At 46.9% G+C, this 26,707-nt stretch overlaps 1 protein-coding gene across 9 annotated transcripts; it reads right to left on the minus strand.

Annotated features, from left to right (window-relative positions):
* Positions 1 to 1,708: 1,708 nt before the first annotated feature.
* Positions 1,709 to 25,465, minus strand: DHRS7B (dehydrogenase/reductase 7B). 9 transcript variants are annotated; one of them, XM_039491696.1, is made up of 8 exons: positions 24,652 to 25,182; positions 17,904 to 18,069; positions 15,495 to 15,676; positions 11,313 to 11,428; positions 9,178 to 9,388; positions 7,747 to 7,839; positions 5,270 to 5,422; positions 1,709 to 3,341 (listed from the first exon to the last, which is right to left on the minus strand). In XM_039491696.1, exons 2-8 carry the CDS (start codon positions 18,044 to 18,046, stop codon positions 3,136 to 3,138), a joined length of 1,104 nt encoding a protein of 367 aa, XP_039347630.1. In that variant the 5' UTR covers positions 18,047 to 18,069; positions 24,652 to 25,182; the 3' UTR covers positions 1,709 to 3,135. The 9 variants fall into 9 exon arrangements, with proteins under 9 accessions (XP_039347630.1, XP_039347631.1, XP_039347632.1 ...); XM_039491697.1 differs by lacking the exon at positions 24,652 to 25,182 and adding an exon at positions 21,342 to 21,569; XM_039491698.1 differs by lacking the exon at positions 24,652 to 25,182 and adding an exon at positions 19,784 to 19,820.
* Positions 25,466 to 26,707: the final 1,242 nt, after the last annotated feature.

The following is a 26,707-nucleotide window of genomic DNA, read 5'->3' on the forward strand; positions in this document are numbered from 1 at the left end:
CAGCTCAGGTGGAAGGGCAGATTCTGGATGGTGTGCTAAAAACTGATTCTTCGTGTACAAAATTCCTCCTAAGTATCAGTAGTGTTTTGGGGTTAAGCTCTTGTTATAGAAGGAGTAGGTGGTGGGGAGACGAAATGCTCTACCATGGTATGTGTAGGGAGAAACAGCCCAGAACTATCTAGAGTGATTTGGCGGGATGCAGCACCATCCCCTGGCTGCTAGTGAATTCTGTGCCATCTGAAAGCCACAGTGTGAGACGTGAATGAAGCAGTGGCCTGTGCCTGAGACTGTCAGTTCTTCCTGTAATGAGATTATCAACAATAGGAGACAGTGAGGAGTCGCTATAAAAGCTGAGGTTTAGGATGGCTGTGTTGGTGTACACACACACACACCCCTTCAGATTCAATTAACTGAGATGGGATGTAGATGATTCCACCAAGGGAAGTCAGGGGATAAAAACAAGCACAAAGCATGGTCAGTAACTTGCACAATGGATGAGTTGAGCAGGTAGCCATGGGCTCTGCACCAATCCTGCTTACAAGAGCTACCCCCTAGCCTTTGTGTAAAGCTCGTAACCCTTTGCATGTGAGGTTCTTGTCCTGCAGGGGTTAAGAGCCCCAGAGGGCAGCCTCCTCCCCAGAATGAGTACTCCAGTCCCTACTGGTGCCTGGCCACCATTCCTGCAGGTGGGGTGCTCGAAGTATCTTAAACTTCATGAGGGAGAGGAAAAACCATTTTACAAATATGAATAATGTTCAGAATCCCCGCTGGCTGCTACAATGATATTTCTGTAAATACGTACAGTGCAGTTCTAAAACTCTTTCATTATCAGGTAACATTCCTAGCTGCTTGGTGTGATGTGCCCGAGTGTACCAAGCCTGGTGGTGCTCACAAGCAGCATCTACAATGGTAATTTGCCAATTTGTGCTTCGTGCGCTGTTCTCTGTTGGAACCACTGTTAGGGGCTGAAGATGGTGCAGGTGGAAAAGACTAGTAAGAAGTGCTGTATTCCACTAACAGTGCAAGGATCCAGGTAGGTTAAATGACATACTGGCTGTGTAGCAAGAACTACACAACATATCCATTGTAGGAAGGTCTGAAAACTTAAGCTAGCAAACACAGAACAAGTTCCCTTCAGTAAAAGGGCCGCTCCCCTCCCAAGCAGGAAGTGGTTAAAGACAACAGTACTTGGTAATGCCTTGGATTTAAGTCTTAGCTGGGAGATCCTTCAGCTTCAGGTAGGACACCAGAAAGCTTCCACTAGCCATAGCTTCAACTCTGAGATTTTACACAAGAAGCTTGTGGTGTCAGCCGTCCAAGGAGTTGTAATGTTTATCCTGTTACCAGCTCTACAATGTAATGTTTTGCTAGGGCTTTCAGGGGCAAGGGTCCCCACAGAGCAGAAGCAATTCAGTACTTTAAGGTGAAAACCTGAAGCAGGTTTCAGAGGGGAAGGCCCTCCAAGCCCCTCACCCTTGCAAAAGGCTGCCCTGCATGACAACTCGCTCTTGCCTGAATGGAAGCTGGAGAGGGCTACTCTCCAAGTGAGACTCTGCCCAAGCCAGCAGGGGCTAGGACTAAGGTGTATGGTGCTAGAACGTCATCTTAACTCCCCGTTGGCAGGGCACCAGCACAGGAATGCCCCCAAATTGGCTTCAGCTGCCTTGCCTGACAGGGGCTGCAGCACAAAACACTTCATTTCAAACCCTGAGGGGACACAGAGTACAACTTTTATTTCCATCATTTGAGGTGCACTTACAGGCAGGACACATGCAAGAGTGGTAAAGTGTGCAGAAATGGAGACTAAGAATAAGCACAGGACGGGCTAGCAGCTGAGTGCAGGGATTCGGTATGGACGGATTTTACTCGGTTTCTGCTATCAGGGTTTTTTTTTAAATAAGGAAGGTAAGAATGAGTCCGCTCCCCTTCTGCCTGACCTATCAAACAAGTGGAAAATTGAGCAACACCACCCTGCTATAGGGTACAGATTCTAATCTTCCCACTAGTAACCAGTGTTCAGGAGAAGGGATGAGTGTCCTGCCTCCCTCTGTGAGGGAGATGCTCCATTAGGCACAGGGAAAATGGGAGAAGAGACAGATAGTTTCCTCTTCCTGGAGCCTCAATGCTGAAGTTGTTTAGCAGGGTACTGCTTCCACACTGTATTTTGAGGTAACAGGTCCCAATTAACACATAATGGCTTTAAAACAGGTAAAACCATATGGGTCTGTCTCCATTAGCTGCACCTACAGGTTCACTTCCCACCCCTTGTCATCACAAGGCTTGTTGCTTGGCACCAAAGGGGTCACAGCTTATTCCTGGCTCTAGGCACACAGTAGAACAATGCTGGGTGTTTGAGTGTTTTACAGTCAAAGGTTCACATTGATGCTGCTGCTGCCATCGCCACCACCTTTCACGGGGGTTCAGTGCTTACCTGGCAGCAACGTGCACTGGAGCCGAACACTGCCGTGGAGGGCTTGTCTTTCTAGAGCTACTTTAGAAAAAGGCTAATACAAAAACTGATCGGAAGGCTAGGTGGCTTAATGGGTCACTCGTGCTCCATCCAGTGCAGATATCCATGGTGTCATTCCTAACCCAGACCTGGGCTCTTTAAACTGTTTAAAAAGCAGCACTGAACAGTTAACTTTGGCTTAAATCAAGTGATGCTGTGTACTAGGGACACAGGAGACCATTCCAACCCAAGGGATAACTGCTGGATCGGACTGGGAGCAGACTCTGCTCTGGAGAGCTCCTGGGTGAGGACTGAAGTTCACTGGAAGCACTGTGTGGGGAGAGTGAACATCCGTCTGCCTGTGCTTGGCTTTAGTTCCTACTCACTGGAGAGCAATAAAACTCAAAATGAGGGTGGGGAGAGTGGGAAAGGTTCTCCTCAGCTATCATCCCTGCAGCTTCAGGCAGTTCACCTGTAGTAGAGGAAGCCGCCTCTAGGTGACAGTGAGGCACTGTTTTCTGGCACCGTGGGCCTCCCTTGATCTGCATGGAACTTTCAACTCTGCACACAATGGTAAGATGCAACCTTTTACATTTGTTTCTTGAAGTAACACATCCATCGACAAAGCCAAGATGCCTGAGTTCGTTTCCTTTTCCTAGTCAATGCCCAGGGGAGCTGAGCTCTGACTAAGAGTCCTTTGCTTTCCTCTCCTTCCTTGCTCTAGATGCCATAAAGGTGAAGAAGAGTCTGGGGGACAGAGTTCGCAGGTAAACAGCCAGGGATGGCAGTAAGCCAGCTACGAGCACCTCCTTCTTCTTCTGCCCCACTGCATTAAGAACCACCTGAGCCACCTCTGCAGCTGTTCTGCCTTCAATGGTGTTCTTGTCCATAACTGTAAAGAGCAAAGGGAAATCAGCATGGATGGCAGCAGGTAAGCACTCATTTCTGAAGGGTTATTTCCCCAGGAAAGCTCAGCTCACACAGTGTTTTTTTGTCAGTGAGATTCTTGCTTTTAAACCAATTTCAGATGGGTTTGTTGGGAGCCCAAGTTTGGAGTGATGGCTGAGCTCATGTCAGTAGATGGGGTCCTCCCAGATCCCAGGCCATTGCTCCACCACTGAACCACATGATCCACCAGAGGCGTTATTAGACATTTTAATTCAGTTATGGATGGAGGCTCCAATGTTGAACGCTCTCACAAGTTTCACTTGCTGCCATTTGACTGCATAAATGCCAGGTGCATATTGACTGGCTGAAGTGAGGGAGAATATGGAGAGTTTCCATATTCCCCAAAACTCAGCTGGAGCTGAGTTCAGTAATCTGAACTCATGTGTCTCCTTCCCTCTCAACTAACTGCCTCCTTTCTATTGTATATTCTTTGTATCCCTGTAAGAAACAGAGACACCGGGTGGATGAGGTAGTATGGTTTTTTTAATCAATAGAAGTTGGTCCAATAAGATATTACCTCATCCACCTTCTCTCTAATATCCTGGGACCAATATGGCTACAGCAACACTGTAAGAAACAGTCAATTAAAACAACAAGGAGTCTGGTGGCACCTTAAAGACTAACAGGCTTTTTTTTGGTGTGATAGACCCAGGCCAGTTAGGAACAGCAGAGTAGTAGAAGGGAGATATATTGGCCACTGGATAAGCAGTTTTCTGTTCCCTGAGTGACCAGAGCAGGGGTAGCTCCAGGCTAATGAGAACACCTGACTCCAATTAACCTACTAAGAATCAGGTGAGGCTGTTAAGCACCTGACTCTAATTAAGGCCCCTCTGATGCTATAAAAGGGCTCACTCCAGTCAGGCCAAAGGGAGCCAGAGGAGAGGAAGTGCATGCGAGGAGCTGGGAGCAAGAGGTGTGCAAGAAGCTGAGAGTGAGCAGGCGTAGTGCTGGAGGACAGAGAAGTACAAGTGTTATTAGACATCAGGAGGAAGGTCCGGTGGTGAGGACAAAGAAGGTGTTGGGAGGAGGCCATGAGGAAGTAGTCCAGGGAGTTGTAGCTGTCGCGCAACTGTACCAGGAGGCACTCTAGACAGCTGCAGTCCACAGGGCCCTGGGCTGGAACCCGGAGTAGAGGGCGGGCCCACGTTCCCCCAAAACTCCCAACTCCTGATCAAACACAGGAGGAATTGACCTGGACTGTGGCTTCTACCAGAGGGGAAGGTCTCTGGGCTGTTTCCTGACCCACAGAGTAAATCTGTGAGGTAAGCAAATCCGCCAATAAGCGCAGGACCCACCAAGGTAGAGGAGGAACTTTGTCACATTGGGCATAAGCTTTCCTGGGTTTTAAAAAAAAACCTTCAGATGCATCTGAAGAAGTGTTTGGGTTGGTTTTTTTACCCACGAAAGCTTATGCCCAAATAAATCTGTTAGTCTGTATCCGAGGAGTCCAGTGGCACCTTAAAAACTAACACAGCTATGCCTCTGATACTGTCAATTAAGCTTGTTTCAAACAGGTGTGGAGTGCCACAGAATTGGCTTGTTAAAAATACCAGCTCCTATGTACCATTTAAAGCCCCTTGAGGTCCCTGTATAACCCCCAAATAGCAATTTATTCTTTGTGAGAGATCTCAGCTTTTAGTGCTGCTCCTTGGGGACACCTCTACAGCCAGCATCCAAAGCCATTCCCTGAGGCAAACCCCATTCCCCAAACTCCTGAGGCCGATGCAACCCTTTTGTAGAACTCTGCTAATGCAATCACTCTCTTGCCTGCAACATGGAGATCTGGCAAACTGCCGAGGTGGAGGCGTTGAGAGTAGTTTGTTAGCAGAAACGTGATCTTGTTTCCTATGAGTACAGAAGGCCAATCCTCACCTCCATAGCGAGATCCATCTGCAGTTACAGCATTGACAGACAGATTTGTCTGAATATAGCCAGGGCTCACAACAGTCACATCGATTTCATACTGTTCCATCTCCGCTCGCAGGCAGTCAAAAAAGGCCTGGGTGGCATGCTTGGAGGCTGCATCTGCAAAACACAACTTGGGCATGCAGTCAGAGGGGAGGAGGAGCAGGGTTCAGGCTAATTTTTTCACCTTCAACCCCTTTGGTACTAGAGCACAGCACCATTTAACAGCACACTGCAACACTATATTGCTTTGTTACAAGAAGCGAAGAACAGCAACTCTTAATGGAAGCTTTTCAAAAGGCAAAATGTCATTACCCAAGTTGGAAGCTGGCCAGGATACAGGGCTTCATATCTGACTTGGGCAGAAGGTCCTAGAACAATCAATGCTGCTTCTCACATTTGATAAGAGAGCCGGAGTTCAGCATTGAAGAGCAATTGAGGAAATACATGGTTAGACTCATAGACTTTAAGGTCAGAAGGGACCATTATGATCACCTAGTCTGACCTTCTGCACAACGCAGGCCACAGAATCTCACCCACCTACTCCTGTATCAAACCCCTAACCTATATCCTGAGTTACTGAAGTCCTCAAATGGTGGTTTAAAGACCTCAAGTTGCAGAGAATCCTCCAGCAACTGACCTGTGCCCCACGCTGCAGAGGAAGACGAAAAACCTCCAGGGCCTCTGCCAATCTGCCCTGGAAGAAAATTCCTTCCCGACCCCAATATGGCGATCAGTTAAACCCTGAGCATGTGGGCAAGACTCACCAGCCAGCACCCAGGAAAGAATTCTCTGTAGTAACTCAGATCCCACTCCATCTAACATCCCATCACAGACTACTGGGCCTATTTACCTGCTAATAATCAAACATCAATTAATTGCCAAAATTAGGCTATCCCATCATACCATCCCTTCCATAAACTTATCAAGCTTAGTCTTAAAGCCAGATATGTCTTTTGCCCCCACTACTCCCCTTGGAAGGCTGTTCCAGAACTTCACTCCTCTAATGGTTAGAAACCTTCGTCTAATTTCAAGTCTAAACTTCCTAATGTCCAGTTTATATCCATTTGTTCTTGTGTTGAGGCAGAGCAGGAATATAATTCCCAATAGCAGGACAGCAGGGCCTGGTATGACCAGGCATAGAGCAGGCCCAGGGAGTGGCTTCTTTCAAATACATTTACTTAATGTAAAAGCCTGCTCACACAACAAGGTGGGAGCAGAGACAAGTCATACAGCCTAGGGCAGGATTTGTTCACCTCTTTTCCATGCATCCCCCCCCACCTCAACTGAGCCTCTGCCCAAAGTCTCTCTTCCCAGACCAATAGGAACACTCTGATCCTCCCCCATCATGGAGTCTGCAAGACTAGATAATCGGCATCTCTTTTCTTCCCTACTCCACCCCACATTCAGGCTCTCATTAAGTCCTGTCACCTTTATGTGGTCTCTAAAATCCATATCCCCTTCATCATCCCAACTTCCAAAACCTAGGTCCATGCCTGGAGCATATTGTATCAGCTACTTCAGCTTCCACCTCTCATCTTGTTCTCCCCCAATCTAATCTATTCAAAATGTCACCATTGTTATCTTCTGCTGCTGCTGCTCTGACCAGTCACAACCCCTTCTTGAAACCCTTCACTGGCTTCCCCTCTCCTCATAGATCGAGTTCAAGTTCCTCCCCTACCAGACTCTTTACAGTTCCACTCATTTGCATTCCTCCTTATTTTCTGTTCCCTCTTATCTCTCAGCTTTGTACCTTCTTTTCATCCTGCAGTCTATGCTTGAAATGGTCTCCAATTTCCCATGTTTCAAGCTCTCCCTCTCTCCTTTCAAATCCCTATTTCCTTGACGTCTCCTACACTAATTTTTTTCACAGATGGCTCTTGTCTCGAGTCTGAATGATTACCCTTATATGTCCAGATTCGACTGCAGGCTCTTCATGCCAAAGACCTTATCTGCTTATGCATTTTTGGTACGGCAGCGTACAACTTACTGTGCTCTTTAAGTAACAGGATATGCTTCTGCGTTCCAGGATCCCTACAGCCAGGGAGAACTGTCAGGCAGCAGCCAGGAAAAGAGCATGGATAAATGGCAATATGATTATGAACCAAATCCTAGTAACTAAAGCTTGCGGGGGTTCTCAGACATTAGTATGGATGATGCCATGAAGCTGTCAGCGTAAGGAAGGAGGATCCTGGCCTGCCGTCCCCTGAGAATTTTAGACCAGTGCTTCAGTCTATGAAGATTTTAAGACTTGTGATCAAGGCTCCCCTCCCTTGAACACTTCTGACCACTGTGTCAGAGGGTTGAGCCCACACTGAGAATGTTCCACAGCTCTTGCATTCCATGCATAGTGCCTCCTCCAAAGATGGGAGCAGTGGAAATAGTATCCAAATATTCAGCCCCGGACTCTTATTCCCCATCCTGCATACAGGTCCTGTACTTACATGCTGATCTGAAAGGAATGCTTATTTTGCCTTGAATGCTGCTGATCACCACAATGTGGCCTTGTTGTCTTTTGATCATGGAGGGCAGAAGAGCTAGAGAGAGAGAGGGGAGACTCATTCAGAAGAACAATAATTGCTGTTACTGCTACCCAGAATCAGTGTTTATAAGAGCAGTGCCACTATGAAACCTGGGATCATCTAAGGTTTGCTGATCCAATTTAGGAACAGGGCTAGGGGACATTGGTTAACAAGATGCTCACATTAAAATGAAAGCTCCTTGTTAGGCCCCATATTAAACAATGCCAAGAAGATCCATTCTCTCCTGGTTCTTTTCTCTCTCTTCTCCCCCCCCCCAAACCCTCCAAATCTTCCAGCTCCACTTGAGACTGCAATACTAGAGGCACCTTGCATCATGAACTATTCTACACACTCCTAATGACTCATGAACCATCTTCCTTGGGAGTCAAAAGGGTTGCATGCAGCATGATTATCACTTTAAACCTGAACACTAACTGCAGCTTCAGCTGGGATAGCAAACCTGGCTATTGCAGTCTGGCTGTGCTCTCTGGGGTTCTATCAGGGCAGAGGGGAGAACGAGGCATCTCTTGAAATGTCTACTGAACTAGAATCAGAGGAGGTTTGAAGAGCAAGGTAGATAGACTTTACCAAATGTTTGTGCAGCATCTAACGCAGTATGCCCTGATCGTGACCACCAAGCACTACAATAACACACACACACACCCCGCATAAGGTCATGGATAAGAGTACAACAGATGCTAGTTAAGCCAAAGCAATTAAGCACAGTTCACAGAAGACAGGCTCTGCTGAGCCCATCTGAACTCTGGGCAATTTTAGACAGGACTGGAGGGTTTACATTCTACAGCAAAAGTGGCAGGATGCACCAGGGAGCAACAGAAACGTTACAAGGGGAGGAGAGGCAAATCACTTCTGGGTAGAGAAAGAAGGGTGTCTCTGTCTTTTTCTAAGCCTCTATGGCTTGGCAGAAGGAAACTCCTCTTGGAAGTCATAAAGGGGCTTTTGCTCTTGGTTTCAATATTTCTAAACTTGTCAGGTAACCACTTCCCAGACGGATCCCAGTTTTGCTGTCTACACAGAAACTTTTTCCAAACCAGACTAAAACAAAATAGGGCTGTCACCAGGGATACACAAATATGGGTACGCAACAATTATGGAAGAAACTATTCTAGTGCAAGGGCCTCTGAGAAGTGAGAGAGCAAAGACACAGTTCAGGAGGGTTTTTCTGAAGAATCTTGATAGGATTAAGAATGGGGTGGCAATGTAAAGCGGAGGGCAATGGTGAGCAGTTAGAACAGCTGGCGAGGCAAGGACAAAAGGCAGGGGTAATCCCAATCTGACGAGCTAAGCAACAGCCCAGCCTGAATGCATGAGGAAGGGATACGTGGTATATACCTTTTGTGAATGCTATAGGACCAAAGTAGTTGGTTTCCATCACTTTTTTGTCCACATCCATCCCCGTGTCCAATATCGTGCCTCGGTAACTGATCCCTGCGTTGTTGATCAGTATGTCCACATGACCCACACCCTTCAGGATCTCTTCAGCAGCACTTACTACCATTTTAGTATCAGAGAGGTCAAAGATCACAGTGAAAGGTTTGTGTATCTGTGAACAAACTACATGTTAGGAAAAGGTTTCTTCGGGACTCCTGACCATTCTGCCCATTCATTCCCATTTCTTAGGGAGAAGGTGCAAAGAAGAGGACTGTACCTTCAAAGCTGAGAAGGCAGGAGCACTCAACCTTTGTCCAATCATAGGCTGCAGTGGCTATTTGCAAGGAACCCACAATCATCAATAGAGCAAATTTCCATTTCCTTTGGTATGGACTAAAGAAGCTACAGATCCCAGCATGCAATGTTCCATCTTGCTCCACAAGGCTTTCTGCTCAAATCTGAAGAACTGCATGCTGGGACCATGTCAATCTCAGATCACACATCCATAGCATGGAGCAGTGATACTTAGACTGAGGCTTGGTAAATGAAAGAATGAATTCATACTTCTGTCACTCTCTTGGGTAATGTTGATCCTGAACTACTGAGGTCTGAGTATTACTGGTATAGAGGGTGGCTGCCAGTGGCCACATCTTAGAACTCTATGATCCTCACAACTGGGCCACCTCTTGATCTTCCCAGCACTGGAAATAACAAGGGTAATGAAATGGAGTGGCGTGGAGATCAGTTTTCTACCTGTGATATCCTGTCAGGGACTATCCCACGGAAGTCTATTGGGAAGAGTCTACTCTTCTTTCCTACCCACATCCTCCAAGCAGTCCCATCCTCAAACTACTGGGGATTTGAGCCACAGTAAACAGGTAACATTTTACAAACATGGATCACCATTCTGCATTAAGGAAGGGTTAGTGGCGACGTGAAGGGTGGAAATACCAAAGACAAGGAACTATTTAATGAGGAAACTGGCCCAAGAGCACAGCAGAAGATTCTTGTGTTGCTTAGTGTAGAAACTTTACACTTCTCAAGCACTAAGGGGGTTGAAAAACCGCCCCCGAATTTAGAGCGGCTAAAGTGGTTCCCACCCCCCCACACTCAATCAGGAGACACACAAATTAAGCGCCGACCAGGTGTGTACCACTGGAACACGCAATGCATAGAGCACCAATCAGGGAAAGGGGCAAGAAGTTAAATTGAGGTTGCACATGTGCATAATAGGATAATTTATGTAACCCATTATAATAAAAGAACGTGAAAAACCCCCGCTCGGGGCGCTCCACTGGAACAGACTGACGGACTTGGCTTTATTTATTGCAACACTTAGAGTTGCGGAAGTAGATGTCAGAGTACATGGAGGTACCATGCACACATCCCTCCAGTTTGTTCTGCCCTGCTTGGGGGGATGTGTTGATAGGACAGAGGGAGATACAGCTAAGGGCCTCAGTTCTATGTTGCTCCATTTCTGCACTTGGTGCAGGAACAAGGTGAGAGAGAGGATCAAAAGGCAGCTTTAAGTCACCTTTGCACCCCCCTACGGCAGCTCTAAGTTATGCCACCATGTATAACTCTGTGGGCCAATAAACCAGTACAGAATAGCTGGAGTGCACTGCACTTTGGCCTGCTCTCAACACCAGCTGTCAGGCAGGGAGTGAGCAAGTGCAATCCCCCTGGAATCTATCTTGCACCAGTGTGTTACTACTTTGTTAGATAAAATGAGTCTGATATAGCCAAAGAGTCCCAGCCTGTTCTGTTATCCTGGGATTGTACCTGCACCAATTTTATAGGTAGAGCTCAAAAACAAAATGAAAGTCAATTAAGTTACTCTGCCAGGGGTACAGGTCTACATCCTGCACGCACATGGTTTGTTAAATCATGGATCATTTTTAAGATGGTTGACTCATGAACATTTTCTGCAAGACAGGACACTTCACTAGATTATACTCCCATACATGCAGCATAAACTGCTGATAATTGCAGGATTGCAACTTTCTCATTCAACAAGAAATTCTGCATATCTTGTAATGGCAGGAACAGCAATCCCAGCACCAGGATGCGATAGCCCGTTCTCTCCTTATACTTACATTCTTTGCGTGATTGGCCTTGGCAGAGAGCTCCTGCACCAGATCCTGTAGTCTCTCACCATTTCTGCCACAAAGCACCAGTCTGGAACCAGCTGCATGGAAAGCTTTTGCACATTCTTTGGAGGAAGGGGATAATAGAAGAGCAGATGTTTTAATACCAGAAACAGATTTCATATCTATTTTATAGCTGGAGACATGCACTAAAGATCCCAGTAGCATGGGTTGGAGGTGGCCATGTTGATCACCTCACAAATTACCAAATCATCTCTCAAACATGCCAACAGAATCTTAAACTTACAGCAAGACGCATTTTCTTTATACCACATTTCTAATAAAGCTTTTTATTTTTAAAGTAGTATCTTAATTTTTCATCTTTTGTCTGAAAAGCTAGGCTGCCGCAGAAGCACGAGTCCCAGCAGAAAGGCCTTGGAGTAAGAGAGAAGCTCTGTCTTTTAGAAACACTTGACAACTGCTAGGCAGTTGGTGTGTTCTGGTCACTGCTCATAACTATGTTACTGTCCCCTTACGTTCCCCATGTCTACCTGTTGTCCCTAGTCTTAAAATGTAAAGTAAGGTCTTTTGGGCAAGGACCATCTTTTTGTTGTGTGTATACAGTGCCTAGCACACGGGGGCCTTAGCCTCTAGCTGCCAGTGCAATGGAAATCATCGCCTTGAAAAAGGATCTCAACTAGTTTTTCTGTAAATCAAAGTTGTAGTTTAAGGTCCAGTATTTGAACATTCCTGGACTAGAAACAAATGACTTATGCCATTGGAAGGTGGAGAAAAAGGGAGAGGAGGAACATAACACATGGACACACTGCCTCTTCAGGCATCTGCAACATCAGGGGCCTTGGAAAATCATTCCTAGCCAAATGCACTAGGGTCATGTATAATGGCAGCTTCATTCTCTGTGAAGGGAGAATGCATCCTGCCATTGCAATGAGATAACTAGGGCTGTATCAAATTCATGGTAGGGTTGTAAATATTGTTTTAAAAAGTTAACCGTTTCAATTATTAAAATTATATTGTTTAACCTGTTAACCGCTGGGGCTGGGGCCGTCGGCCGGTTGGCACGGCTGTGGTTAACAGGGCAGTTAACTGGTAAGACTACTGCTTACTGGCTAACCATTTACTATTTTACATCCCTAATTCACAGTCCATTTTGGTCAATATCATGATAATAGGGTTTTTAAAATAGTAAATTTCATTATTTCAGCTATTTAAATCTGAAATTTCACAGTGTTGTAATTTAGGGGTCCTGATCGCAAAAGGAGTTGTGGGGGGTGGTTGCAAGATTATTGTAGGGAGGGTTGCAGTACTGCTGCCCTTACTTCTGTGCTGGCTGGCGGCGGCGCTGCCTTCAGAGCTGGGCAGCTGGAGAGCGGCGGTGGCTGCTGGCTGGGAGCCCAGCTCTGAAGGCAGAGCCGCCACCAGCAGCAGCAGCGCAGAAGTAAGGGTTGCAATACCATCCCAGGCCATTCTTTCTTTTGCACTGCTGCTGCTGGTGGCGGCTCTGCCTTCAGAGCTGGGCTCCCAGCCAGCAGCCACCGCCGCTCTCCAGCTGCCCAGCTCTGATGGCAGCATCCCGCCAGCAGCAGCGCAGAAGAAGAATGGCCTGGGATGGTATTGCAACCCTTACTTCTGCGCTGCTGCTGGCGGGGTGCTGCTGTCAGAGCTGGGTGCCCAGCTAACAGCCACTGCTCTCTAGCCACCCAGATCTGAAGGCAATTCAGAAGTAAGGGTGACAATATTGTGACCCCCTCCCCTCCAAAAATAACTGTGAGCCCCCCTACAACTCCCTTTTGGGTCGGGATGCCCAATTTGAGAAATGCTGGTCTCCCCTGTGAAATCTGTATAATATAGGGTAAGAGCACACAAAAGACCAGATTTCACAGTCTGTGACATGTTTTTCATGGCCATGAATTTGGTAGGGCCCTGATGATAACTCTTATCCATCCAGCTACTATTATTCTAACCCTTAAGAAAAGGCAACCAACAAATAATGTGATGTTATCCCTCTCTCAGGGCTATTTATTTCTGGTGTAATTTTTAACTACTAGTGCAGCTTTATGTCCTTCCACGCCCTTTGATCATGACCTAATGAAGTAAATCCCTTATTAATTACGCTGGACAGCTTTGTGATGACATCTAAGGGTGTGGAACAATACTTTGCCAAGGGTAATTAGATGTGTCAATGTATAAATAGCCCCAGGAAAAAGATGGCATAAGCTCTGCTTGGGGTTTTAATGCAGCAGAGCCTATAAGAGAGGAAAACTGATTGCATAATGGGTGGAACTAAAATTTTAAAAGGGGATAAGAATTTTGGGCTGGGAGGATCCCTTCTTGCTCTTTAGTTGAAAAGCAACAAGTAGGAAAGCGACTCCCAATAAACGTATGGTCTTTAAATTGCAATACACTACTTGGACTTCAAAGATCTGTCCCAGGACACTGGTTCTGTCTCTCTTCCAGTCAGGAAACACGATACTCCTCCCGCCCCCTCACACTTGCACGTCTTCAGTTCTGACTGGCTGAGATGGGCATCCAGTATATTTTTGACCATTCCGCTAGTGTGGTTGCTGCTCCTCAAGGACAAATCCACACAAAAAGGTAGGACATACACAAGCTGTACAAGTGACAATGAGAAGTCACAAGACAGCAGAAAGGACACTGTAAGCCCAAGAAGCTTTTTTAAGGCAATTCTGGGAAGAAGAATTATAGAGCACATCCACCCAGCCTGCGCATAAGTCTCCCACTGACAAAAGCTACCAGGTCACATACTTGATGGCTGTTCAAATGCACCACCTTTGAATTTCTTAAAGTTCTTGGCTCCCATTGACAGTAGTGGGGTGGGGTGTTTGAACTTAAAATTTGCCCACTTGGGATTTGTACCCAAGGAGAGAGAAGCATGCATAGAATCATGCTCCATAACTGTGGACAGGAACAGACTGGGGAAAAGATAATCTGGAAGTATAAGAGGAGACGAGTCCAGACCACCAGCTCCAGAAGGTCTTACAGAAATGGTCTGTGTCACAGTTCTTGAGGTAATTGCACCTTTAAGCCCTTCACATCCTCCTTGAGGTCACCCCACTTAGGACTCAGGCTTCTAAGGCATCCCACAACACTCTCTATAGACTGGGGATTTAGGCTGCAGTTTCTCTGGCGATTCTCTGTAATCCCCTCAGCAGGCCTAACTTTAGTTCAGTGCCTGCAGTCCGGTTCTCTCAGTGACAATAACAGGGTTAACCAGGGACCAGCCAGCTTTCATAAAGCAAAGTATTTATTCAGAACAGCAGCATTTCAGAGAAGACCAATCTTAAAACAATGAACAACTCATGTACACATGTCTAGCTTACCAAGGGTCACCCATCTTCCACACACACAGAACCTAGCAAGTTTTAAAAGATGCCAGGTCCTTTTGCAGGGCCTGTCCCTCACAGTCCCATGTAAGTTCTTGGATCAGATGTGAGTGGCCCTCTCTCTCCATGTCAGGGGCATCATGTGATAAGGTTTTCAGACCTCTTTAATCAGGTCAAACCTGTCTATGCAATGTGAGGCTTCTCCAGACTTATTACCAATCTAGAGATTTGCAGTAAATTGCCCCCCTCCTCCAGTGATTTAGTTCCTATATAAAACTCCTGTAACTTTCCCATGGAGCCAGAATACAATCCCTAGCCCATACAAATACATCTGGCATTTATAAAGTTGACATAACAGTCTTTGAATTTTCCATGTATCCAGGGCTTTGGAGCTAAGCGCGGAGCAGCTCCAGAGCAGTGGAGCTGCAGGTTTTTGCCTGGAGCTGGAGCAGAGCCGGAGCACAGCTCCAAAGCCCTGCTCTCCTGGCTTTCCCAGTATGTTAGGTGGGCAAAGGCCCTTGACACAGTATAGGGTTTCTGCTACCACTTCAATGAGCTCTCAGGTTTATATAAACAATCAATAGGGGCCTTTCTAGTAAGAGCTGAGGTATGGTATCCTATGTGGAAGTGTGTAGTTTGGGTGGCCATGACTGGTTTGGATGTACAGCTATTCCCATTACCTCTCCAAGGTGCAAAGGCACAGAAACGTTCTGCTCCATGCTGTTACATGTTCTCAAGCGTGTGGCTCCGAACAAACGATTCCTCTTCACTCATACCCCTCCGCATCCCAGCCTCCCGCCATCTTGCAGTGCGCTTCGAGACCCACCTTTCCCCAGGCCAGATGTAGCTCCTGTGATCACCACTACTGCATCCTGGAGGTAGGCTCGCATCCTCATTCGCTGCAGCAGCCTGAAGAGGGCACAGAGCCCCACGCTGCCGAGAAGCAGTGGGACAATGGCTGTGAAGGTGAGATCCATGAGCTTCCCTCTGGGAATGTTCTTCCTAGAGCTACACAATGAAAGCAAATGAGCATTTCACAGCCAGAAAAGCTAGGAAGAGATTGAAACCTGTTGGTGACCCTTTTTCCCTTTAGGATGTTGACCAGATTAAGATGCTAACATACACTTACCCACTCTCTGCCCCCCACCCTGGCCCCTCTCCAGCACACAGGACCCAGTTTTCATGTGGACACATTCAGGAAAATGTCAAAATCCTGCACAAAATTGGTAGTATCATGTAAATGCCCATTTTAAACACTTAAATGCCAATTTGAGCATCACAACAGGACATTTGGTTTTGGACATCTTAAAGTACCATGTTACAAAGTTAGGCTCAGAGATTCCATTTCCAACAGCCTCCTTTTCTCTCGTTTTATATTTTTGTTCACTCTTTGCATTTGTTTTCTTGTGCATGACACAGTTGGACCACATGCTCCTTGGGCGGGGAAGTGTCTGCACATCTATGGTACTATAAAAACATCTTAGATTTTTCTATAGCATTCATCACCACAGTATCGAAATGCTGATCATAACAGACAAGTACCTATACATTATTCCAGGCGGATATAAGCCAATCCACCTTGTGGGGTGGGCGGGTTCCTGAGCCCGGAAGTCTCTGCAGCAGCCCCACAGCCTGAGCCCCTTGAGCCGGAGTTGGCTGGCATGGGCCAGCCACGGGTTTTCCTTAATGTGTAGACATACCCACAGAGAACAAGAGGAGGCCATGATCTAGAGATTGAGTGCAAAACTGGGAGGCAAAGCCCTGGCACTGCCCTTTGTGTTTGGAACAAGTTATGGCAGGGTAGATGTTCAACTCCCATTTAGGCATCTAAGCTGTTTTCACTGGGAGCTGGCCACTTAATTGAGGTGCCTATAAGGGAGCTGAGCTATTCTGGAAATCTGGCTCTTAACCTCTTTGCCTCCGTTTCCCCATATGTACAGTGGGGATATAATACCTTTTAACCGGTTTTACAATGACTGTGCTAACCACCCTGTTCTACAGGATATGGACAATTTCCATCTATAGCAATTCTGCAGCATCCAAGTTCACACTGATTAGAATTACCTACTGCACCAGGCTGTTGTGGGGATCAGTCATCGGGTTTACTGACCAAAAAAGCCATCTGCTTTTTAATTTCATTGAGCATCCCCTTGTTTTTGCATTCTGAAAGAACATGAGTGCCTGACTCACCACCTCTGTACACCACACTTTTTATTCTCTTCTATCATATCACTTCTTATTCATCTCCTCTCTAATCTAGGCAGTTCTGTCTTTTTAATTCCCTCATCTGGAAGCCTTTCTGTACCTTTAATAGTTTTTGTTGCCCATTTTCTATTTCCATATTTATGCATGAGGAAACTGGACAAGTGACCTAATCTCCACCTCAAGATCACAGTGAACCAGATGCACAACCAGCAGCAGGACTTTGATTTTACAATTTCCAGGAAGAAAGAACTGGTGAAACGGGAGATACGAATGATGAGAGATACCTACCTGAATAGGAAGGCTTGCCAGCCACTGAGAGACTCTGAGGATGGAATTCTATAAACAAGAATCCCAGGACAAAGAAAGCCCCAACTCAGTCAGGCATGAGACCTTAGGACAGAGATCAGGGACAACACAGTTGATCTTAATTGTCTTGGAGAGGTATAAGCATAGGAAAGAATTGCTAAAGTACCTCAGACCTAGATCACTAAGCTCTGCTCCAATTTCAGGATCAACTTACAGGTAAAAAAAAAAACCCCACTTATTTCTTTGACTTGTAAAACTGAACAAGCTTAATATGGATGTCACTGAAACAGTAGATACGGAAGAGGAATGCTAAGACGTCATGTTTACAAAGGCTTTTGTTTATGCTCACAAACACACTTTAGCCCTTTCTTTGGTGCATTATGTACCAAGTACATCTCATCTGCAGTGCTGGAACACTTCAGCGCTTTGGAAAGCATCACTATGGCATAAGAGTTGCAGCAGTGACCAACAGTGAAACCATTAACCAGACAAGAGGATGAAAAAACATAACACGGATACCAGCAACTATCCCCGTTCCTCACAGTCACATGACTTGGGGTAAAAAGGCTTTGCAGAAGAAGGTGACTTGTGTATGTGTGGCTCCCTATTGGCTGGTGAAAGCTCCCAGCGATCTGCTGTTTTCTTCACTTGTGGTTTTTGAGAATCCAATTAAAGCAAAAGGCAGCACCAACAGACAATGGATAGGAAGTAAAAAACTACAAACCATCTTGTAAACATCCGCGCCCAAGGAACAACCGTCTCGGATTCCATGGTCAACAGAGAAAATACCTTAGTCCATTCTGGGTCTCTTGGTGCTGGAGGACAGTTTGCCCCAAGTAAACACGGCACGAGGTTACTGCATTCCATTCGCCGTTCTACAGTCTATATTTCTATGGGGAGAGCAAAGGTCCTTCATTCAATCAAGAACATCACCAGGGACCAACACTGCCAGTGGAATTTAAAACCATTAAGGAACTGTCCAGCAAATGAATTATGGAAATAAGGGCAGAATGCATAGCCTGATGGCCCCACCATTCAGGACATTTTAGGATTGATTCAAGGAGGGAGCTACTCTCCTGGCCATCTGGGGTTGGAAACTCCAGGGAGGGTTTAGCTCACTACTCATAGCTTGCATAGAAAACCCTATCCTACCTTGCTTTCTGGTCAATATATGGAATAGCCTATGCTGTGGAGTATCAGAGAGAATCTGGACACTGCTTGATAGTCCCTAAATACATAAAAGGGGTGGACAGAAGTAGCTCCTACTAGCTGCCAGTTAGACTAACTTCCTGATGGAAAGGATTTCAGTGGTTCATGAAAGGCAAGAATACCTCTCACCTTGGGCACTACTGCAGCTCCCATTAAAGTCAACGGAATTCCCTTTTAATGGGAAACAGATCTAGCCCTTAGTTGTTGTGTCCTGCGGTAAGAGTTTATATACAGATAACGATTGACAGATAGTGTGAAGGCAGACCCAGCTTGGAATGGATGGCCACAGAAACCAAGGAATTCAGTACAGGGTGTGCTCTCATTTATTAAGCAGGGTGCTATCAGTTTCACTGAGCACAGCATCTTTGCTGACACAACAGGGTATCAGAATGTTCCCTGATCAGTTTTCTTGAGGTTTACTTGGTGGAGGGGTTGAAGGAATGAGTAGTTGTGAACTGGAGAAGGAATACAGGCTAGGAATCAACAAGGGCTTTATCCACAGCACAAAATGTCAAGTTGTAATACTCAAAAGGTTGTGGGAAGAAGGTCTGAAGGCCTACAACCTGATGAAATTTCACAGTAACTAAAGGAATCTCAGCTAGAGATACGAGGAGGCAGCCCATATATCAACCGTGCTGGTTAATTTAAGATGTAATGGGCATTCCCCAGACTTCCAGCTTCAAAGTTCAAGATCCCACCATAACCATTCCAAGACTTGGATCCACTACCTTTTCCTGACAGCTAGAAGGAAGGTTTAAGATGACACCAAATTATCTGGAGAAGAGGGGACTCCAAGCTCATAACTGTCGCAAATCACTGATCATAACTCTCACAACCCCCAAAAGCACAGAAGAACATACAGATTGCGGGGGAGGAGAAAGGACCTTGAATAGGAGGGTAAATAAAAACTGTAATTAATATAAACAAATACAAATTATTGGGAACTTGTCAAAAAGATGAAATAGTATAAAACAGATCACAGCCACACATGCAAATAATTTCACCCCTCAAAACAAAACAAACAGAAGGTAATAGGAGTCAGAAGGAGTGAAAGGGTCTGTCTATCAAGTACAAGAGAGCACTAAAGCTCCACAGACAAGTTAAAATACCAAGGGTCTCTATGAAAAACCGCAAACCTAAGACAGTTATACGGTGAAGAAGTGTCTCTCATAATACCTATTCTCCTGTAACTCCAGCCTCCTAGAATCACGTTGTCCTTTACGTGACAAATGGTAACAACTGTGAGGGTATTTTTAGAAAGCGAAGGGTCTCATTTAAAAAATAAAACAAAAAGAGAGAAGAGCCCCTATGTAGGGGAATGACTGTGCTGGAAGAAGTGCAGCCCTGTACTGTGATAGCTACTGTCTTTGGTCTGAAGAAAGTACAATCTCCTACCTTTGAAAAGAGCTCCCTTGCCAGCAGCGGCTCCCTGTGATAGTGTCTCCCTCTGGTCTGGTGACGGGGCAGACAGATCTAAATTGGGAAGTGGCAAGGGGCCAAGCAGCCACTTTCACTCCAACACTGGCAGGAAATTGCCAAGAACAGCCTCTAGCAACAGACCTCAGGAACACTGTCTGTGACCTTGGAGATGGGAGAGTCATTTAGGTCCCCTTGCTTATATAGATATAGAGAAGAATGAGAAGAAAACAAAACAAAAATAATCTTTGAAGAGAAAGTGGCTGAATTTTTTAAGCTGGTGCTGATGGGACTGAAGTGAACAGCTACCAGGAAGAATAATGAATGTTATGTACTTTGCAGGGGCAAGGGAAGATTCATGGATTAGCTGAGATCTCTGCAGAGTAGGAGCATGTTCCAAGTGTAGTTCAGCTCTCCAGTGGAGTAGAGACCCTGAAACTGGATCACACTACATTTCAAAAACAAAAACAAAACTCTCCTTTCTCTCCATCCTTGAGATGTCCCAGTGTCTTAAGCGCTTGGCCCAGGGCTGTTTATGTTTCATATCAGTTAATCTCTTTATTGAGCCAACCACTTTGGAGAGAAATTTAAATCACACCTAAGATCAGCTAAGACTTCAAAAAACTGCTATAGAAACATCACCTATTAAACTGCTACAATGATCTCATGAAAAGTGAACAGCAATTTTTAGTTGGTAAACTCAGAACTTCCATGTGACCACATGAGAGTTCTCTGCAAATGACAGACTGAGGTTCAAAGACTAATTCAGAATTTGATAAGAAAAACATACAGGCGTAACAGTGAAGTGATTAAATCCATGTTGTAGCAAGGGGGCTTGGCCTCCCCCACCTGCCCCTTGGTGGGCAAAGCCAGGACACCCACACCCGCCCTGCCGGAAGCAGAGGGACGGGACAGGAAGAATAAAAGGCAGGCCCTGCAGCTCATTTTGGCTGGAGCTGCTGGAGAAGACAGATGCCTCCTGCCAAGGACTGAACCCAATGGAGACCTCTACAGCGATGAGGACCCAGAGAGTTGCCATTAGCAGTGTACCTCGGGGAGTTGGAAGAGAACCCCGAACAACAGGTATGAGGTGAATATAGGAAGTAGCCCAGGGATACCAGATGATAGTTGGGTTATGTGCTTGCCTGAATCCAGATCAGTATTTGAGTTGCATCCCCACTGACCCAGTGGTGGAAACCTCCCCCACTGTTAGGGCTCTGGGCTGGGACCTGGTGCAATAGGGTGGGCCAGGGACCCCCTACCCCTTGCTGCCAACCCCACCCCTGGGGTGGCACCCTCCCTACCTTAGGCCAACAGACTTGCGTTGGTCTGCTGTCTGCCAGAGCCAGGATGTCCGAGTGTTTGGTGCTCAGGCCCTGCTTGAGGGGCTGAGCCCCTGGACTCCCTGGTGCTTGGCCCTGCCTAAAGGACCAGGGCCTTAGAGATGGTCTACACTACGGGAGGGGATCGATCTAAGTTACACAACTTCAGCTACGTGAATAACATAGCTGAAGTTGATGTACTTAGATCTACTTACCGTGGCATCTTCACTGTGGTGTGTCTACGGGAGACATTCTCCCATCCATTCTCCTTGTGCTTCTCGTTGATGTGGAGTACGGGAATCAACGCTAATGCGATCAGCGGTAGATTTACATTAGACACGATATATCAACCCCTGCTGGATCGATCGGTGCCCGTCGACCCAGCCGGTTGTGTAGACAAGCCCTTAGAACAGGGGTGGGCAAACTTTTTGGCCCGAGGGCCACATCTGGGTATGGAAATTGTTTGGTGGGCCATGAATGCTCACGAAATTGGGGGCTGGGTTGCGGGAGGAGATGAGGGCTCCGGCTCGGGGTGCAGGCTCTGGGGTAGAGCCAGAAATGAGTTCAGAGTGCGGGAGGGGGCTCCAGACTGGGACCGGACCAAGGGGTTCAGAAGGCAGGAGGGGGCTCAGGGCTAGGGCTGGGGTTTGGGGCGTGGGAGGGGCTCAGGGGAGCAGGCTCTGGGCAGCGCTTATCTCAAGCCGCTCCCAGAAGCAGCGGCATGTCCCCCCTCCGGCTCCTACACGGAGGTGCAGCCAGGTGGCTCTGTGAGCTGCCCGGTCTGCAGGCACCGCCCTTGTAGCTCCCACTGGTCACGGTTTCTGGCTAATGGGAGCTGTGGGGGTGGTACTTGGGGCAGGGGCAGTGTGCGGAGCCTCCTGGTTGCCCCTACGCACAGGAGTCAGAGTGGGGACATGCTGCTGCTTAAGAAGCCACAGCACTGGCAAGAACTCGAGGACCAGATTAAAACATCTGAAAGGCCGGATGTGGCTCCGGGGCCGTAGTTTGCCCACCGCTGCCTTAGAAACTGCTATTTCCCCAGTAACCCTTGCCTTGTCAGGGACCTGAGTGAGGGGGCATGGCCTCCCTCCAAGACTGACGGAGAAGGGTGGCCAGGCATTCCTACACATGTAAATAATTAAGTTACAATTTACATATCACCATTTGTTCCAAAGGACTCTAAAAACTGAAAATAATGTGAAAACTAGTCAGAGACAATCAACCATCACTAAAACTTCTAAGGTGGCACTCGCTGGCCATTCCACAGAACTCACCAACATGACACAGAAATTCAAAACTTCTGTTTCCAACTGAAAAGGCAGAGGGAATTTAGGGAGACAGCCTGCAATAACCCAAGTTGGAATTTAGCCAGGATGTCATGGTTAACTCTCTTACTCTTACAAAGAGCGCCATGGACGCTCTAAGAACCATAAGTGGTAAGGATCTTGGTTTTGAATTTTGTTGTACATAGTAGAACACAATGGAAAGCAAGAAATCAGTGGTTTCGGGGGTTTTGTTTTCAAATGGACATAGTTCTATTACTTTGAGGCTTGAGTTTTTGCACCTTTATTTCTACAAGCTGCCCATCCTGTAGACATTACTACAAACTGTATGTTAAGTCAAACAATATCTGTATTTCAACAGGAAATGTCACTGTGTTGTGTATGATTTGACATGTGGTCATTATACAATACAGCGATCTCCACGTGAGACAGGAAAAAACGAATGTTTTCAGCACCTGACTGCCAGATTGGGAGTTCAGGACAGATCATTCTTAATCTTAGCAATTTTTTTGGATCATACAACTTTATTTCTAAATCCCCCTTTCTAAGTCCTCTGCTGAGGTGCCTGAGGTAGTGCACAAGTTCAAACACTAACAAATATAGGGGGGGAAAAATTCAAAAGCCAAAAAGAATATCTTACTAAAAATTATTCTGTCAGAGCAAACACTATCTGAAATATTTTGGAGAAATTAACCTATCTCCAATTTCACCCTCCTCCCTTGTTTTCTTTAAGTTATAATTAGTGAGTATAACAGCAATGAAAGGTATTGGCTTGAGAGCCCTGCACAGATCTTTATTCCCAGACTCAGGGCTAGTCTGCACTGGCAGTGCTTTAAGGTGGCGTGTGTAGTCGCAGCACAGTGCTGGGAGAGAGGCTCCCAGCACTCTAAAAAGACCACCTCCACGAGGGGCATAGCTCCTAGCACTGGTGCACTGTCTACACTGGCATCAAGTATCAGAGGGGGAGCCGTGTTAGTCTGGATCTGTAAAAGCAGCAAAGAGTCCTGTGGCACCTTATAGACTAACAGACGTATTGGAGCATGAGCTTTCATGGGTGAATACCCACTTCGTCGGATCCAACGAAGTGGGTATTCACCCACGAAAGCTCATGCTCCAATACGTCTGTTAGTCTATAAGGTGCCACAGGACTCTTTGCTGCTGTCTACACTGGTGCTTTACAGCACTGAAACTTTCTGCGCTTGGGGGTGTTTTTTCACACCCCTGAGAGAATGTTGCAGCGCTGTAAAGTGCCAGTGTAGACAAGCCCTAAGATACAGTATGGACAGCAGTGACGCAATTTCCTTCCCTCCTCACACACTGTCTTACCAGCCTTCCTGATCTCTACGGACTACATCTATGGGGTAGTTCAGTTTGTACAACTCATTCTGTTTATCGCCTCTTTGCTGAGACTACCAACAAAGGTGCCAACTGTGATTTTTCTGATGTTGACAGGTATCAACTAGGACCCAAACAAAGACCAGGCCTACACTAGAAAAGGTTTTCCAGAATAGCTTTACTGGCAAACCATACTAGTGTAGACACAGCTTTCACTGTCAAAAGAGTGCTTTTACTGCAAAGTTTAGTCTGTTCTCCAAATGATATAAACTATACCAGCAAAAGCATTTTTGTGTAGGCATAACTGCCTTTACACTAGGAATTTTGTCAGCATACAAATGTCAAAAAACCCCAAATGCAAATAGCTACCCCCTCAAACTAACATTTATATACTGGCAAAAGTTTCTCATGTAGACCTGGCTTGAGATGCAGCTCTGTGTTTCATATAGGCCATTGAACAGCCATCAGACAGCAATGACTTTTGGTCACTACTACTGTCTTGGGGTGGATTTGAATTGGTAACCTAGAAGTCAACATATTCTTTATCCCATTACCCAAGACTATAAGTTATTAACAGCTGTTTGTTAATAGTAATTTGACTTTGTACCCTCCTGTAGCTAAAGAACTGGTCACCACACACAAATTCTTCGTATCACAGATTGCAATTACATCTCAGAATTAAGCTTTTCAAATTTCACACTTAGTTACAGAACTAGCCCCTTTAATTGTCATAACTAAATTTAACTCAGCAAAGAAAAGCCAACAAAACTGGCCAGATCCACCTCCCTTCTCCAGTGGTGCTCTGCAACTCACTAGGCTTCATGCCCACTCTCCCTTTCAGGTTCCAGACAACAGACCTTACCAGTCCCTTAGGCTACTTATCTTTATGCCCCTTTTCTCTCCGTACCATAATAATCTGACAGCAGAAGTCGTTCTACATCAGATCTACTAATGTCAAGTGGACCAGGGTTCCTCGGGGGAGAGCCACATGATGTTTGCCAGACCAAGAAGCTGTTTTTGCAGCACAGCTGCAGGCGCCGCTCACTTCTAGGGCTGCTTTCCCAGGAATTTCTCCGTCCCCTGCCCCTTCTCACGATCTCTCAGCTTCTATTACCAACAAGTGTGCAGGGAAGAGAAGTAACACCTAGAAGTTACAGCCGAAGGGCTTGATCGCGTCTCCCTCTGCCCAACGTCCCAGGGGTCGCAAGGCTGCAGCTGCAGCGTCGTGAACCTCAGCAGGACCCTTTTACGAGGCCTCCCCTCCCATGCCCAGCGAGATGGGGTTGTTGGGGGGAGACAGACGCATAGAGGTCACCGGAACCGGCACATCAGCAAGGACCCCGCCCCATGGCTAGTGCCCATCTCCCCGCCTTGCACGAGGCGTCTCAGCCGGGCTCGCTCCGCCCATAAGCCCACGGGGCTGGGTCCCCAGCCGGACCAGCAGCTCGCCAGAGCCAGGCCCCCGCCCCAGGCTGCCCTTCCTTCCGTAGCCTTGGTACAGCCCGGTCCCCACACGGAGCCTTACCTGACCCCGGGGCCACCCGCGCGCCCCACTTCCTACCCTACCTGGCTATCCCGGTCACCATAGCCACAGCCGGAAGTGGCCGGGATTCGTCGGCCGACCAATGAACGCGCTCCCCGCCCCTTCGCGTCACCAGGAGCGAGGCGGTTTCTACGCTGGGGGTGCGGTGGCGCGAGGTGGATGTTGCCCGCTTCGGGCAGGAGCGGATGATTGAAGGAACGGACCAATGGGTCCGACCTCACTTACCCTTCGGGCGGGAAACATAGGCTCCTCCATGGGGTTCCGCTAGGCTGAGAAAAACACCCCCCCCCACCGTGTCCAGGATAAGCTGGTCCCCTTGCCTCGCTGGGGTCCCAAAGCTCGGGGTCTGCCCGTACATTACCTAGGCACAGGGCGGGGTCTGTGTCAGTGTTACAAGGTGTGAGGCTTGAAAATCACCGGGAAACCTGTTCTGGGATTTCCAGGGCAGCCCCTGGTAGCTCTCAGGGTTCCCACCCAGCACGCGGAGCTGTGGTGTGCAGCCTCTGCCTAGGCCTCCTCCTCCTCCTGCCCCGCTGCGGCAGGGTGGAGTGGGCAGCCACGGGCTTAGGGGCCCCTTGGGGCGAAAAGCGACAGAGCCGGCAATGGAGCCTTGGCTCCAGAAAGAGTAGTGGTGCCTCCCCTAATGGAGGGAGGGAAATAAGGGGGCACGTGGGAAAAGAGGAAACAGAAGAGGGAGAAAGACAGCAATGACTTCAGAGGAGGAGTAGGCCTTGTGTCTGCCCCAGTTGCCCTAAATCACACCCAGACGAAAGGGGTAGCAGGAGAGCAGCTTTGCTTGCCCAGCCCCAAAAGGCTAGTCCAGGGAGAGGAAGTCAGTATCTATTGAAGGAGAGGTGTGGTAATGGTGGCATTATTATGGGGCCTGGTAGTGATGCTGTGGCCACTGTAGGTTTAAATACACATCCATACGGATCCCCATTTGTGGGCTCCTGCCACTTACTAGGTATGTGTTGTTATGGCGAATTCTCCATTGGAGGTGGAGCAGAATCTCATTGAATTGAGATAGTATTGCAGTGCTGTATATGGAGTAGAGAATATCAGTGGATATTTGAACCAATGGTGTTGGAACAGTATTTATAGTGGGGGGTTCTGAAAGTCACTGAACTAAACTGTAAACCCTGTATATGATGGAAACCATTTCAAGCCAGGGGGTGCAGCAGAACCCCTAGTTCCAGCACCCCTGGGTAAAATTATATTTTAAGAGCATCCTGCAGTCTATGTCAGTTCTGAGGCCACAGTAACTAGAATGACAAGTGTTAAGAGGACATAAAGGAAAGACAAGTTAAAAGCAATATACATGGTTTCGTGTTTGTGCCACTGAACTTGTTTAAACAGCCAAATAACATTACTGCTTATGTGAAGCCATGGGTATGTTTTCAGAGCTATCAGGCAATTTCTG

The sequence above is a fragment of the Mauremys reevesii genome, linkage group 10 (genome assembly GCF_016161935.1).
Source record: "Mauremys reevesii isolate NIE-2019 linkage group 10, ASM1616193v1, whole genome shotgun sequence".
Classification (NCBI taxonomy): Eukaryota; Metazoa; Chordata; order Testudines; family Geoemydidae; genus Mauremys; species Mauremys reevesii.

Coding starts and splice junctions, on each gene's coding strand:
- DHRS7B (XM_039491696.1), bottom strand. CDS start 18,046: ATGGAATGCAGTAACCTCGTGCCGTGTTTACTTGGGGCAAACTGTCCT. Junction 11,429..15,494: donor TACATCTGGCCTGGGGAAAG/GTGGGTCTCGAA, acceptor CTTCCTCCAAAG/AATGTGCAAAAGCTTTCCAT. Junction 3,342..5,269: donor AGATGGATCTCGCTATGGAG/GTGAGGATTGGC, acceptor TGCTCTTTACAG/TTATGGACAAGAACACCATT.